Genomic DNA, 16,761 nt, shown 5'->3' on the forward strand with positions numbered 1-16,761 from the left:
ACCCTGCGGTACCTGCGGGCAGCTGTTGTCTTCTTCTGGTGAAGACTCCAAGAGTTGCATATTCCAGATCCTCATGAGCAGTGATTCAGTTTCTGCTCATGTGATAAAGCTCCCTCTACAGAGTGAGCATGCCCAGAAGAGCCCATTTCACTGCTCCCTCCACTGCAGCCATTTCACAGAGAACCTGCCGGCTCCAGGGCGTCCATTGGAGCGCGATTATCCCGGGCATCCCCGGGACGCACCGGTAATGCAGATCATCTGTCAACTTTCTGACAGGGCGCCAGGCCTCAAAACTGATCACTCGCCTGAAAAAAAGAGAAAGCTTTTTAAACCAGAGTGCTGTCTCGTGGCCTTCAAGAGTAGCACTTGCCCGTGGGAAAAGGAGAGGCAGGAAGGACAGGGAGGGATGTGAGTGGCTTGGGGATGTCCCTGGGCTGATTTTGTAGTGCTTAACGAAGTGCCCAACCTCTGAGAGCTGGGATGAAGGCACATGGGTTAAACTGATGCAGGGAGCAGTGCCCAAGACAGCGTCTCTTCGAGATCTGAACTGCTGATCTGAAGGGGAGATCATTTTCACTTTGGGGATTAATAACCTGACCTGGTACAACTGACTTTGAAAGGGTATCACAAACACAGTCATGGAAAAGCAGGGGGGGAACAGAATGAAGGGACATCCTCATGGATCCATCCTCATCCCCACCCTAATGAAGGGATAGTTCACTACAAGGCACAGGAGCTCTAAGCTCAGTCTATGTCAAACCCTACAATACTGCTGGCCCCAGCCAGCAAGATAACAGAAGAAATTTTAGCTTCAAAATAAAAGTAGTTTGTCTCTGTTCCACTTCACAATTAAGCATAAACTCTTGGCAACCTTCATATCTGCTCAGGCTCCCAGTAAAACTGCCAGAGCAGCTCGCAGGAACATCTGTAAGCAGAGCTCGGCTGGAAGGGATTCAAGGAAGACTGGCATTTATTGGAGGCAGGAGCAGGAGGCTGCTGGAGCCGGGTGTCAGGCTGGAGAACCTCCCCCCGAGCAGGGGGAGGGCAGCCAGCAACCTCGAGGAAGAGGCCAGAAAGAAGAGGAAACTCTGACATGGCCCCGTGGCACCACCCGCGTGCTCTTGGCCAAAGGAAAAACAGCTTTCCAAAAGAGGAGAGCACTGGAGAGCGTCCTCCTAAAGAGAGAGTTCTCTTTAAGAGTAGAAACTACAGTGAGGATGAGTGGAGTGCAATGTGTGACAGTGAGCTGGGAGGGCAGGGAGCAGACTCCACTGCAGGGAGGAACAAGCCATCCAAATCCCTAGGGAGGTTTGGGAGAGCCTGGGGATGAAGTTTGTCCTGCCCCAGCACCAGGCGAGTCCAGGCCTCAGCACAGCACAACAGCCATGGCCGGCTCTGCCAGGCTGGAAACATCCACAAGCCACGTTTCCTCCAGTCCCAGCAGCTCTTTCACCACTGTGGCCAGGCACGTTTGCAGAGCTGCAATAATTAAAGCAGCAAAGAGCTGTTACAGATCTCCCTTGGCTATGAGGATGTTGTTTCCTCTCCACACTCTGGAGAAGTTTCACTACTAAACAGTTAAAACACACAAGGCTAAATTGAGATGATTGAAATTCATAGGCAAGGAGTATTTGAGGTGACAGGATAAAGAAAGGATCACTTTCACCCACCAGGTTTTCATCCAACGTGAGTCTTAAGTTTTAATATACACAAAATGAGGTTTTCCTGGCCTTTCTCTCAGTCACTGAGAGGTGCAGAGGTAACTCATTTAAAGACAAATTCAAAAATCCTCAAACAAAAGCAACAAACCCCAGCTATGTAGACAGGAGTTGCCTTATCCACCGCATCAAAAGATTACTGTACTTCAAACCAAAGATGGCTTTAAAACAGTTGATGCAGTTGATTGCTGCCCTTCCTTGCAGCATGAAATTACCACGCTTTCATTAAAAGCCCAGAAATAGAAACTAAGATATTAACAAAGGCAGTGTCAATGATCCACCACAGTCAACATTCCCTTTCTCAGATAAAATAACGCCCGAGAACGGCGGCACAGCCACAGCCTCCCCACTGCATCTCCACACCAGACATGTGTTCACTGCTGAGGTTAAATATACACTGAGAGCAGATGCTACCAGAGACACTTTTCACATCTCATGGCCATCCTTGAAAGCACTAAACACTGTTTAGAAACAAAAAGGAGAAAGCAGAGCTCACCAGGGTACTGCAGATGCCTCAACAACCAACTTGAGTAAAGCGATCGATCGGTGCCGTAGCAGCATCTCTGCCACGGGGGATGCCTGGGTGTCACTCAGTGAAACCTCACATTTCTGTCATCCAAAAGCAGCAAGAAGCTTGCAGGGCACAGCCATTGGCACTGGGAGAGGTGTCTCTTGCCCGGGACCCCCCTGTCCCCCCTTGGCAGGGGTCAGGTGCTGCACACCAGCAGTCACAGTCCTCTTTCCAGGCTGGCTGAGGAAAAGGTTTTGCTGATGATGGAGGATGAGAACAGGCCTGTGCCCCGAGATGCTGTGCCCTTTATTTAGCCCAAGTGCCCTCCAGCAGCCTTCCCAGCACAGTGACACCCCCCTTTCCAAACATTCCTGCCAGGGCCCACAGATTACAGGGTATTTTCACCCCACAGCTCTCCAGCCTCCCTCCTCTGACTGAAGGCTCAAACACCCCTATCAGAAATCCCACATTTTCAGGAGGAAGGGAGCAGCACAAACACCTCCCTTCACAAAGGACACCAGGTTCCTCAGGGCTCTTGCTTAATGACACCAGTAAGTCCAGCATTTTCACAGCTCCGTTGCAGGGAAGCCTAAGTGGGAGGCAAAGGGAGGTTTTTCTTTTTATAGGAAGAACAATATTTAGCTCTGCAAAATACAGAGGGTTTTCCTTATTTCCTTTCTTCCATCAGGCTTCTCTTCTTGCAGACTCTCCCCTTGATCAAATCTGATGCTCCCTTTCAGCCTCCTCAGAAACAATCCCAAAAGCTGAAGGGACTTTGGGTATGAGATGAGCATTTCTGCTGGAATCCTGATTGTTTCTGCACTGCTATAAACCATTCTCCAGCTTCACCACAAGCTATTCAAACATTCCTTCTGCTCTTCAACCATAATATACAACATTTCTTAATCAGAATAGCTCAGGACATACTGGGTATCCTCAGCACCCTCCAATGTCCACCTCCAGGCTCAGGTAACAGCTTTGAAAGAACAGGCAGTCAACAGGCAGTCATTAATGCATCTTTTGGAATCATAGCTTTCCCCATCTTTTAAAACCTGGTTTTATATCCCTAAAGCTTCCAAGCCATTTCCCTTCCTCTCCTCTTTTCCCCAGTAGAGTTGAAAACTGTTTTTACTTAATAGGAAACCAGAAATGTTCCCTGGGATACTGCACTGAGTAAATCATACACGCTAAAAAGGAAAAAAAAAAAGGAACATAATAGAGATCCTCTTGGACAGCAATTGAGATGTGAGCTCTCTGGGAGATGGTGCTATGTTTTGATAAGAATATGCGTTGAATATTTCATTTACAGGGCAATCCTAGATCTTTATTTAGCAGCATATTGGCCAGACAGCTGTAATTTAGAACATACTGTATTCCTAACAGTTCCCAATTATAAATTCCTTCAGCTTTAACTTACAGTAACCACAGCTCTTTCTATTTTGGAGTTCTAAATCCACCATTTCTCCCCTTCATTCAGCTATGGCATATCAAGAGCTCCTACAGTACAAACAGAGCCTTGCTGGAGAAGGGTCCTAAATCTAGCATTCTCTACCCCCAGCACAGCAAGCAGGCTCTTGCTTCCAGCACACTCACTGTTCCACAGACCAATGTTTTATTGGTTTATTTGGGGACAGTGGCCCCATTTGTCAGTGCAAAGCCATCCTGCAGCGCCCTGCCAGCAGCAGGCTGGGAAAATGGCTGTGCACATTCCATCCTCCTCCTGCTGCAACAAGCGCTGGAGATCCTGCCAACACGCCTCACGTGTTCAGTGTGGCCCTGTTCTTTGACCTCACACCTATTTTTTTTAAGGATTGAGGCACTGACATGAAAATAAGCAAGCTCTTCACTGGAGGAGAATCAGTGCTCCACGAAGCCTTTGTGTCTCTCCCCAGATCATGAGCTCCTGTGGAACAGCGCCTGTTGACGGCTCTCCCAGCCATCCTGCTGACTTTATCAAATTTCTGCAAGGAACAGAAGGAGCAGATGAACTCGGTGAAAACAAAGCTCCTGCCTCCATGCAAATATCCCTGGTTAAGAGGAGCAGAGAAATAGAGCGAGCATGATGTGTGTACAGAATTGGCTCCACAGACGCTGCTTCTCAGCAACTGCCATAAGGTGGCAGTGGGTCTTTAAGGCTACCTTACACCTTCCCACAGCACAATAGGAGCCAGCACACCAGTGGGTTTCCAGCAGCTGAAACTAATTAAGTCAAATTTCCTCATCAAGAGAACCAGGCCCTACATGAAAACTTGGGGCTGAGATCACCTCCACTGCCAGAGTCACACAAGGAGGAAAAGCCACGGCGGTGAATTCTGCAAAGCCATAAAGGCAGCCCCCATCTGAGCCAAAGAAAATCAACCCTTTTTCCCTCTCGCTGTACAATCACAATGCTGTTTGTTTTACAGAAATGCTTCTCTTTGTGCATTCATCCAGCCATAAACAAGCCAGTGACCATTAAAGAGTGGGAGAACTTCTGCCTGGCCAGCAAGCTGGGCTCCAGCAGGATTTTATGCAGGGAACATAAAATCCAGCCCAGTAAGCAAGCTGGTCACCAGCTCAGCACTGGGCTGATGAAGCAAAACAGGCCCAGAAAGCACTGAAGAAGAGCTGGGTTCACAAGAAAGATGGAACCAGGCAATAAACAGGCAAATTACTTTAGGTAATGAAGTGACTCATCATGCATAATGCCCATCACCTGGGATACAGCAATAAAATCAAATCCATGCCAGTCACCCCCTGAACTGTGCTGTGAAAAGTAGCCAGAGGTGCCCTGAAGGAAGAGCTGATCAATCTTACAGCACACAGATTTCTGCTCAGAAAGTCAAACCCAGCAACGCTGTATCACCCAAGGATTCCCAGTGCTGACAGAGCAAACCCCTCGCCTTACCTGTACCTACAGCCAGGCCAGAACACCGGTGGGTCTCGCCATGTGTGAGGGGACAGGTCAGAGAGAGCTGACGTCCTCCTGCTCCACACCAACCCAGAGCTCCCCTACACCTCACTAACACGAACATCCAGAGCCAATGTAAATGTTTTATTGGCACCTCACCACGCAGAGTGCTTGTACAACAACTGGAGTCAATCGGCTCATGCAGCACATACCTGCTGGTGCTTACACATTCCTTGTAAAAAGCTGGCAACTACGGGTGAAATCCAAGAGCCCAACCGAGCACAACTCGCACTGCCTTCCCCTAAACCCACTCACCAACACATTAAACCCCTGCAAGAAGCACAGAAAAATCTCTCATCCAAAGGAACAAACGTGCATATTCCCTCCTCTCCATGCCACTTTGGAGGACCTGATGTGGCAAGGTCTGTTTGCCATCACTGGAACGCAAAATAAATCTGAAAGAGGGGAGTTTGAGTTTAACATTCTTCCACCCTCCCACAATCCCAGAGGATCTGGGTTCAAACCTCCCAGAGCAGCTCTGAGCCCTGCCAGGCTCCCCATTAATAACAATTAGCGCCCGAGCCCACGATGAGCCGCAGTCACGTGCGTGCCAATATGAAGGCTCAGCCCTGGCTGCAGCCCCTGCCTGCTGTCACCTCATGTCACCACCCTGACATTGCACAGGTCCCTTCTCCAGGCAGGCCCGCCAGCCAGCAAAGGTCAGGATTCCAAACCCCTCCCCGCGGATCCGCAGGAAGCGTTTGAAGCCATCTCGTGTCAGTGGTTTAACTACGCTGCTTTTGAATCAATTCCAACAGTTTGCACTCCATCCGGCCTCCTGGCTGCCCCAGCCCAGGGGCACGGCAAGGAACCGATGGATTTGCCCTACCTCCATCCCGGCTGCGGGTGCCTCCAGGTCCTGACTCCAGGCCTATCCCTCCTCCAGCCACAAATCCATCTCACTCCATGGGTGCAGCCTCCACCCCGGAGCATGCTCAGTACAGGCTGATCTTCAGCCATTTCAGAGCTTTAATGAAATGTAAGCATAAGGAAGTGTCATTAGCAAAAAAAAAAAAAAAAAAAAAAAAAAGGGAAAAAAAAAAAAAAGTGCAGGATTCATCCCGATCCAGCCAACCTTCCTCTTCCCATCCTCTTGTCAAGGAGGCAAAGCTCTCACTGCGGGGATCGCAGGCATTTTTAGGCAGCAAGCATCTTGTTTTAGAACAAAAGCAAGGAAAATCCTGTCTCAGGCAAGCCTTGTGCAAAAGGAGCATTTCCCAGTGACATTCCAACCAGCCAATTTGTCACTCTGGGCCTTCCACAAATTACAATATTTTCATGAAATACCATTAATATTCTTTTTTCCCTCAACAGGCTTCAAGAAAGGCTTTTAGCTGGCAATGCAAATAGTGCTTCCCAGCCACCTTAAAGCTAAACCTACCCCAGTCTACCCTGAACTCCTTGAAGGTTATTTTAACTCCATTTGCAAGGAAGTTAAACAGCAGGATGAAAGAGAAGGAAAGAGAGACTGCAGTGTAACATACTTCATGCTATGCTTTCCTAAGGACCTGAATTTTAAGAGAGGTTTGTTTTCCACTGAAATTCCTCCATCATTGCCTTGTCCCCTCGATGCAGCAGGAATGTTTCAATGAAGAATTATTAGGGGGGTTTTTTTAAATCCTTCCCAAACAACAAAATATGAAAGACACACATTGTTGGAGCACACTTGGGGAATAAAGCCCTGCATACTCTGAATGATGTGCATGTGGAGCTTGACTATTCCTTAAAAATTTCTATTTCCCTACATATCTTTTGCATGTCCCCTACAGATCCTTTCCAGCTCACTGAACTATCCCAGAAAGCAAAGACTGTTGGTGCAAAAGTAAAGCTTTGCCAGGGCAAAAATTGGTTATTCAATCCCAACAAAGTTGGAACATATATATCCTGTTCCTCTTGTTGGGCCCAGGCCAAAACCAGCTCTGGATGCTGAAATCCATGAATTGTGTGTGCTCTGCCGAGCGATGTTCGCTTCCTGTGGAACACGAGCACTGTCTGCTCCAGAGCTGGAGGAAAATTCAAAAATAAAACAAGTGACTTTATCAACACAGCGTTTCAGGAAACACCAGGTTGGCAGCTGAACACCAAACCAGCTTTTTTCCCGAACAAAACTTCCGAGGGAATCGCAACAACGCTACAGCCGTACTGTACAACCCCACAAGCAAAGTTCAAGCCAAGGTTTTCATCAGGCCCCAGCACATCAGTGCCAGATGCACTACACAAACAACTCACGATGTTGTTCCCTCATCCCTTCTCTGATAAATTCAGCCCAGTCCTCAATACCAAGCCACAGCTTTTTAGCAAATTCTTTGGGCCCTCGGGAGTGCCAGGCAGCCTGGCACGCCAAGCGCAGGCGAGCTGCTTTTTACTAAAATATTTTTACAGCAAAAACATTTGGTAAAGTGACCCAGGATAAACCACACTACTTCAGTGTGCTGAGCTCTGCTCAGACCTCTCCTCCTGCTGAAGGATGTCACCAAAGGCCATTTGGCCCCAGGCTGTCCCCTCCCAGGGACCTCCCTCCAGGCCCTCTGTTCCAAACACAAGATCAATTCCTTCCACGCCACACTGGGCAACCCCAGATACCACCCGGTGCCTTCATTAAGCACAGATTGATAAACCCTGCCAACAAATTCTATTCCCATCCTCTGCCTTGCCTGGAAATTGGAGGTAGTTTAAAAATAATATTCAGACCATAAAATCCCGAGGCATGTCTGCTGAATCGAGCGGTGTTTGCATCTCGCACAGCTCAAGCATGTCAAATTTGTTTCCTTGGAAACAAAGACCAATTTGCAAGCATTGCTTTCTTCCCTTTTTTTTACTTTATGTAACGAAGACATCCATACCTGCAGCTCTTGCTGATACGAAGGAATTAAAGCAGATTCACCTACCAACAGGGTTCATAAGAGAATTATTAATGTATTTCACTAATGAACCATTGGTTTGCTGCACTAAGGGAAAACCAGAGTACATTACTATTTTAAAATCCTGTTTTCCCTCAATGGATGCACACTCAAAGCATAGCATTTATATTGTTCCCTTGAGGACAGGTAGAAGAAAACAGCAAAACCCAGAGTGATTTCCTTTCTCTGGGCTTGGGATGCTGGGGCCAGTGGAGGAGCAATCTAAGAGGGAAATCCTGTCCTGCTCCTGCCACGCCACTCCAAAGGACACACAGCTCAAACACACCTGCCTCAAACACAGGCTGAAGAGTCAACACAAGCTTCACAAAAAACCAAAAGTGATAACATCTTGTAGATATGTTTTGGCAGTTTTAAGTCCAACTTTTCCCCAAGACACGCAGTAAGGAAGTTGGGAATCCAGACCTTCTGTGCAGCCATAACTCTTCTCCCAGACCCACTCCCACCTCCCAGGGAAGGCAGTAAATCCTAAAGCAATGACACACAACCTCTCTGTGAGGGCATGAAACAGGAGGGAGGGCAAAAGTGTCAGAGCTGGGTTATCCAAAGGCTCATTTACAGAGTCAGAGCCCCCAGCCTCTAGAGCCTCTGTCAGGAGCTCAACACCTCTCACAAATCCTTCAGACACAGCGAAATACAGACACGTGAGAACAGCAAATAAAATGATGGCTCCTCAAACACACCCTCCCCAAGGCCTGCTCAGCACAGAGGTCATTCCCAGCACTCTTGGGCTGAGGCTGGGTTGCAATTTCTACCTGAGAAAGTGACCTTCACATCCAAGGAAACAGAGCTCCAAACTTCTCCTGCTCCTGTTAGGATCACTGTGTAGAAAAAGGCACAGGAGCTACACAGACAGGAGGTGACAGAAGCAAGAAAACCCTCCTTCCTCCACACAAGGGACAAAGCCTCACCATTCCCTGTCCCTGGAGAATCCCAGAGTTGTTACTGGAGCCAATGGCCAGCACTAAATCAGATATAACTGTGGATGCTTCATACTTCAGGCCTTGGACTCCAGCATTCCAGGTATCCCAAAGGGGTTCCAAGCTTGGCAAGGCCACTTTCCCAAAAAGCAGCCTTGCTCTCCTCTTTAACCTGCCCACAGTAGGACCAACCCCCTGGAGGGCAATCTGTAAACAAAAAGCACCCATAAAAACCCCAAACCCTGCAAATGTCCAGTAGAACTCCCACAGGGTCTCACCCTGAAGCTTAAAATAATAAGTATTTTTTCAGTACATTGACTCTCAGCACCACCAACTCAAGGTTCCAATCTTGCTGCTGTCAAGGAATCCTGGAAACAAATCTCCCAGACTACCAAAAATGTGCACCCTTTCTCAAGTACTGTAATTGCTAAATTTTATTCCAACCAATGCCACAGTCTGAAGGAGTTTTGGAGACAGTTGAATGAATTCTGGGGGAAGACCAAGAAAAGCCATCCAGCTCTTCCTGATGAAAAGCAGAGCAAATACTGAAAAAACTTCTAAATATCACCAGGTAAAAAAGAACTTGATAGATACATGGTGATTTGCTCTGAGATACTGTAACAATAATTAGGACTTTATAAAGCAATTTATAATAAAAGATGGGAAGAGTAGGCAATATTAATGTATCCACTTTTGCAGATAGGAAAATCAAGGTTTGGAGAATTAACTGCCAAAAATTTCTGGAGCAGGCCTTCACAAATGTATGGAGCAGAGGAATAGGGTACAGGAGAACTCGAGGTGAAGTCATACTCAGCTGCTGATTTACTGAGTCACCTCAACTGAACAAGCTGGGCCAGCAAGGAATGTGTTTGGACAGCCCATATGAGCTGAGTCAAATTTAAATTCCACTGAAGTCTGAGCAACTCAAGCTCCCTTCAATAAAATTTTCCATTATTCAAAAGCAACCAGAAAACCCCAAACCACATAATGTACGTAACAAATGCATCAGTATTTTCTCCCTCTGTCTGATATTCCCTTAACCAACATGTTTTTGGAGGGGAAATATTTATGCAGAACAGCGACCTTGCAATCACTAAGGAGCTCTTTATGCCCATTGCCAAGTTTGAAAGTGGGTGGATGCCATGTGGGTGAATCTGTGACATCAGGACACAGGCCAGACTCATAAAAGGAGTCAGACACGTTGGAATCAACCAACAGGAGAAATAAATTCTGGGAAGTTCCTTAGAAATGTTTTATCAGATAACTGGGCTGCAAGTCAAAGCCCCTGGGGCAAGGGCATGAGCTCCATTATGGGGTTTTAATGCAGATGCATGAAACACCTGGCAAAGGCTTGGGTGAAAAAATGGGATCAAACAAAAGGAAATGTGGAAATAGAGGGAGATGACACCACTTCCTATCAAATTTAACTATTGCAGGTGTGGCAGGGACAATGAGCTGATGGATGCTGAGAGCCCCAGGTGTCACTGGAGACCTCTGAACTCAGGTTTGAATTTGGGGTGACATTCATGGGATTTATTTTAATATCCAAGGTATTAAACCATCCTATTTGCTTGGGCTCCCAGAGCCCCAACAGTACAGCCTTGCTGTATTCTGGAGAACAGAGACAAGGACAGTCCGTGGAGCTCAAGGCTAAGACTGACGAGCTCATTGTGATGTTTCCCCACAGGAAAGCTCTGCAGAATAAAAAAATAAATTTTAAATCAAGAGTCACACAATGATGTTGGGTGGCCAGTTCAGGTAAAGTTTTTCAAATCTATTTTTAGAATCACAGAATATCTTGAGTTGAAGGGACCCACCAGGATCATCAATCCCACTCCTGGCCTTGTCCAGACCCCCCAAAATCCCACCCTGGGCATCCCTGGCAGCGCTGGCCAAAGGCTCCTGGAGCTCTGGCAGCCTCGGGGCCGTGCCCATTCCCTGGGCAGCCTGGCAGTGCCAGCACCTCTGGGGGAAGAACCTTTCCTGCTCTCCAGCCTGAGCTGCCCTGGCCCAGCTCCACACTATTCTTCTAGAAGAACATCTCCTCCCCATGTACAGACATTACAGCAAGAGGCAAATGGTCAGTACACTTTAAAATTAGGCAGTGGTTTCACAACAAAAATTGAAACACTATTTCAAAAATAACTTCCCTCCAATTCTCCCCCCTTCCTACCCCCCTCTATAAAACCCATTCATTTGCCTCACAAGGAGGCACAGAGCTTCACTCTGTTAACATTTTAAACTGAAGGACTCAAAATACAGTGAAACACTAGGAAGAAAAAAACCAAACAAACCACAAAATGCTGCAATAACAAGCAGCCCTCAGAGCTGTGAACCAGAGGCTGGGAAAGATGAACTTTGCAGAACGTCTGCCCAGCAGCCCCTCTCCTCCTCTGCCCACTCTTGGCCACAGGAACGAGAATCTGTTTGGGAAGCAAAGCAAGGGAAGGTAGGATTCTACCAAGGAGAAGTTCTGCACACCGAGAAAAACACCATTTGCACTATTTTTGTTATACAAGAAACAGAAAAGGGCTGTACAGGGCCCAGACTCTCCCTCCCAATGCTGATCTGCTGAATTCAAATGTGCATCAGAATTATGATGGACCTTTGGAAGTTTCTCCTCCACTCTCATACAGCCTCACCCCAGAGGTAAAACAAGCAGAAGTTATTGGTTCTGGTTCAGTGATAATACATAAAATAAAATAAAATGAAATAAAATGAAATAAAATAAAATAAAATAAAATAAAATAAAATAAAATAAAATAAAATAAAATAATAAGCAAGAAGGATAAAAAATACATCCTGAGTATTTCTCTTCTGCAACAGGAAGCCAAATGCTAGCCTTGATCACTCCTGAGCTCCAGTTAAACAAACTCAAGGACTGCTGGAGTCAGCTTCCCTTCCTCCAGCAGTTTTGTAGGACATTAACTTGGTAGCTGTAAGCTCTGGAGTTTCACATTGAACTTTTCAGCAGCTGGATCATGACCTCAAAGCCAGGCCCAGAGCAGTGCACCAAGGCAGCTTCAATAATGGCTCTGCTGCACTTGGGCAATGGAGCTGCAGCAGTGGTTTTATGTAAAAGCCAAGAAAACCCAGCCAGGGAGGCAGAACACGGCCCTCCAAAAAAGAACTCCAGGATCCCCTGCCCATGAGCAGCTGAGGATACAGAGGCAGGCCTCAGGAGCAGAGGGGGATCTTCATGGGGTCACCACAGCACATTCCCTACACCCACAGCCTGCAGGATGAGCCTTCTCCAGACTGAGAGTGGAGCCCAGAGCTGCTGCATCACCCAGCAAACATCACTCAGCTTTCAGTACCTCCCTGCTGTGTCCAGATCTCAGCACAGATCCCATGGCAGCTCTGCACTGGGAGAGCACTGGGAGCCACAGGCATGGACAGGGCTTGCTCAGGACACCCCAGAACAATCCCACTCATGGGAAAGCTTTGGAATAGAAGTGCCCTCATTTAGGCTGAGTGATAGAGTGTGCCATGGCAAAAACCCCTGAGGAAGTCAAATCCTTCGTGCTCTTTTCCCTCCATGTGCACCCTGCCCTGTTCTCCCACCCACAAGGCAGTGGCAGCCCCAAGGGGACAGAGGGACCTTCCAGCCAGCCTAGGACAGCTGTCCTGTCCCCTCCCTCCTGGGCCAGGTCTCTCAGCAGGCACCTGAGATAAACACAAATGCTTCTAAGCCTTGAGCACAATATTCCCATCCTAGCAGAGGAATTGCTCCGTGGCAATTTTCCCTCCTTTAGGGAAGGAGCAAGAAAAGCCCCATTCAGATCACGGTAACAACATCAGCCGGGTGGATATAAAGGGAATATCAGGTACTGCCATCACCACTGCACTATCTCTGATATTCCCCTTTCCTGACATGTGGAAAACCTGCAAGGCTGGATATGTACAGGTCAATATTCTGTCACCTGCCTGGAGCACCAATATTTTTTTTCCTAAGTCCTTTCTAGAAGGAACAGAGTTAAGGATCAACTCTAAAGCAGCCCAAAGTGCCTGTCATTTCAACCTGCATCTCTCCACACAGAAAAAAAGCATTGCAGAAGGTCCTGTAAAGCCCTGCATATCCCTCTATGAATCTAAACATGGCCCATTCCCAAGGGGAATGAATGGATATCATAAATCAAAGTTTGGAGGCTGCATGCACTGCAATGCACAAGCAAAAAACCCACAAGTACACACAAATCTTCCTGCAACAGCATCAGCTGTACACACCAGCCTAAATAACTGCCAGGTGTTTATACAGCAGGATTAACTCTGCAGGGAGGGAAGGAACCCACTCCAGTGATTCGTTTGTTTTTCCCAGGTCCTTACACCTCATTTCCATCCCAGCAAAGTTGCCTTGCACTCAGCAGTTGACTTCACCTTCAGTCTGTCTGCTTGGGAAGAAGGAAGGTTGTTGCCATCATTTTGTTTTAAAGAGCTACTTCCCCGTGGATCCAGCTGTGCTGATTTGCACAGCTGCATTGCAACAAGATCCTTCCACAATTAGGGTCAACTCAGCCTGTATCTCATTGAAAAATTAATCAAATATTTTTTCATGTATTTTTCTAGAGGTGAAAGCCAAATTCTGTGGGAAGAACCAAATTCCACCAAGCTCGGGCCTTCCAGACTTACCATGACACAAAATCTACCCACGCACAATCCATTTCTTTATTGCCACATAACTGATAATTAAATGGAGGCTCTGTCTTCACTGCAAAAGCCACATCTGTGCTGAAAGGGCAACCTGAAGATGGGTTACATGCAGGTTGAAATTACATTACCTTGATTTGCTAGGAAGGATCAAGTTGGAAATTAACTTTAATTGGCTCTCAAGGTCAAAAGATTCTTCGTTTTGTCTGCACTGGGCTGCAGTGCTGGAATAGCCACCTGCACAGAACACTTTTGGCACTGGGGACAGTGCAAGACTGTGACAAAACCATAAAACAAGTGTGGGACACCAACTTACAGGCAGTTGTGCTCCATTTCCTCTCCCTTCAACCACTCTCAGGGTTTGTGGGGGACCTTCAAACCCAGGTTTCTCAGCCTGGTAAAGCCCTGTCCTCTCTGAGATGCTCCCCGTGGAGAAAGGAAGGGTTAGACCTTCCCACCCACTCACATTCAGGGCTCAGGGAACTTCCTTGGGTCACTTTTTAGTCCTTGGCCTGGAGGACAATTAAAGGAAATCTCCTGCAGCCGCTGCAGACACAACCAGCAGCATTTGCCTCCCAGCCCTTTGCCATCCACACCTGTTTCCCACCTCCATCCCCAAGTTTTTGGGTAAGTTTTTCCTATTTGTAGTTGTTCACCTGCACAGCTGCCCAGTTCCTCAGAGTTCAAAGTTTCCTCTCGTGTTTCAAAACTCTTTCCCATATTTTTAACTCCTGTATTTTCTCACACTTCTGTTAATAATTTATTCTCTCCATCTCACTTCTTTCTCTCTAATTTTTTCTTACTCTCCTGATGGGGCAGGTTTAAAAACGAGGACCCTGCTGCTGCTTACCTTGAGGTACAGGCAGCAACAAGGCTTAAATACCTTAATTTCAGACTTAAGATTTTTCTACAAGCTTGGCCTAACTTGTCCTGCCCAACTAATGATGCTTCTCTATTAAGCACATATTGCATCCTGTCAGGAAATGCAGTTTTGAAGGAGTTGCCCCTATCCCACATGGAGAATTAACTGTTAAGCAAGTATTAGTGTAGCAAAACCAGGAACCAAACCTAAAGACAAGGATAAAGATCCCGTTGCAGCAAATAATAAAAATAAAGCTGGTGGGTAAAATGGGGTGACACTGACACCTCCCCTTGCTCCCCACAGCCCAATGAGTGCCCCAGCTGCCCCCCTTTAAAAAACCCAGGCTTTCCTGCTTCATCAAACCTCCCAAAGTTCATAGAATCATAAAGTCAGAAAAGCCCTCTAAGATCATCAAGTCCCAACATTCCCCCAGCCCTGTCAAAGCCACCACTAACCCACATCCCCAAGTTTTTGGGGGCGCATGGTTTTGAACACTCCTAGGGCAGCCTGTTGCAGTGCTTGGCAACACTGAAGCATTTCCATGAGGAAATTCCTGCTGATGTTCCCCCTGAGGCCATTCCCTCTCCTCCTGTCCCTGTTCCTGGAGCAGAGCCCGACCCCCCCGGCTGTCCCCTCCTGTCAGGAGCTGTGCAGAGCCACAAGGTCCCCCTGAGCCTCCTTTTCTCCAGGCTGAGCCCCTTCCCAGCTCCCTCAGCCTCTCCTGGGGCTCCAGCCCCTCAGTGTTGGGGGGACCCTCCAAAGGTGCATTCCAGAGCCCAGACTGGGATTGCTGCTGATTCCCTCCCCGCTCTGGAGCTGCCTGCTCTCCCCAGTACTCCCATTTACTTTTGCAGAAGACATTTTCAGCAATGACCCCATTCCACTGTGCCTCCTACTTTCACTTGCTTTCTTCCATCATGAATCATTAACCATTCCCATTTAACATCAGATAGTTATATCTATATATATATGGTGTGACTTTGATATATATATATATATATATATATATATATATATATATATAAAACTTTGCATATGCTTGAAATTAAAAGAATAAAGAAAATTGCACTGAACTTTGGGGTTTAAAAAAAAAAAAAAAAACAAAGCTGCAAAACTATCCCACAGAAAATTATAAACTTTATACTAAAAAGGGAAAGTCAAACCTGGTTGAATTTTGAGCCTCCCAACCTCCTACCCTTTTGATGTCTGACAACAAAGAGGTGTGAATGCTATCAAATCACACACAGGTACAGGCAGAACCATCCTGCTCTGGGCTCATTTGGATGTAGCACAAGCTGCCATGCAATTCAAAAAGCCCCAAAAGCAAAGACTTTAGAGAACCGGCCCATATACCCCACTCCCCTCATTTTGAACTTTAAATGAGGGTTACAAAGCACCGGTGTAGAATTGCTTTGGCAATGTGTCAGATATCAAATCAAACAGCCCCTCCTGCCCCATTAGAAACCCTCCCACAGGGATATTTTCTAGATCCCATGTATTATGAACATGTCCCAGGGCACAGGCAGAGTTTCATGGCTCTCTGTGCCACCCACTCCCACATTCCCAACTGCAAATTCCCTCCTTGGCAAGGCTGCATTAAAGCAGGAAGCAGGACCTGCCTTACCATGGGGCAATTAACCACCTGGGGGGAAATAAATAGGAAATAAATCCTCAGCAAGCCAAAGTGTCCTTGCAATCCATGGCTTTCCCTCCTGCCACAGACTTATAAAGCACAGAGGCTCCATCCTGCCAGAGCCACCAGCACAGGGATAAACTAACCAGGAGCCAGGCAAATTCAGAGGTGTTTTTCCCAGGAAATCTTCAGGAAACCCCAACAGAACAAAGCATCAGTAGGAAAAATCTCTCAGGGCAAGTCTGGGGTTGTTGGAATCTGAGGTATTGATGATCCTGAGATTGTAGAAAGTCTCTGTCTGTCAGCCCCCTGCCAAAGCAGAAGCCATAATTGGTCTGTGCTGGTTTCCAGGTTGTTTATTCTGTTTATCTCTCACATGTTCTGCTGCCCTGCCCAGCTCTGTCCTGCAGGGCAGCGTGTGGGGCTCTGCCCTCAGTGGGATGTGACAAACATTAAATACCAGAAACTCCCTGGGCTGCATTTACAAGAACGTGCCAATATCTGTCACCTACATTGGACAGTGTGTCCCCAGCCTGAACCAACAGAAAAATGCCAACACCACAGTGAGACATGGAGGGCATGGAGAAGGAGAAAAAGGACAA

General features: G+C 47.1%; 1 protein-coding gene across 10 annotated transcripts in view; it reads right to left on the reverse strand.

Moving 5' to 3' along the window:
• EHMT1 (euchromatic histone lysine methyltransferase 1) overlaps nucleotides 1-16,761 on the reverse strand; it is a 121,311-nt gene that overhangs the window by 74,295 nt on the left and 30,255 nt on the right. For 4 of the 10 annotated variants that reach the window (XM_077787833.1, XM_077787827.1, XM_077787832.1 and 1 more), the window contains exon 1: nucleotides 13-157. The exons of 5 other annotated variants lie outside the window; for them this stretch is intronic. In XM_077787833.1, the coding sequence (XP_077643959.1) occupies nucleotides 13-75 (63 nt within the window). In that variant the 5' untranslated portion in view covers nucleotides 76-157. Of the gene's footprint in view, nucleotides 1-12; nucleotides 158-6,008; nucleotides 6,080-16,761 lie in introns of those variants that run through there. One more of the 10 variants, XM_021542267.3, reaches the window with a different exon arrangement.

The sequence above is a fragment of the Lonchura striata genome, chromosome 22, assembly GCF_046129695.1.
Source record: "Lonchura striata isolate bLonStr1 chromosome 22, bLonStr1.mat, whole genome shotgun sequence".
Lineage (NCBI taxonomy): Eukaryota > Metazoa > Chordata > Aves > Passeriformes > Estrildidae > Lonchura > Lonchura striata.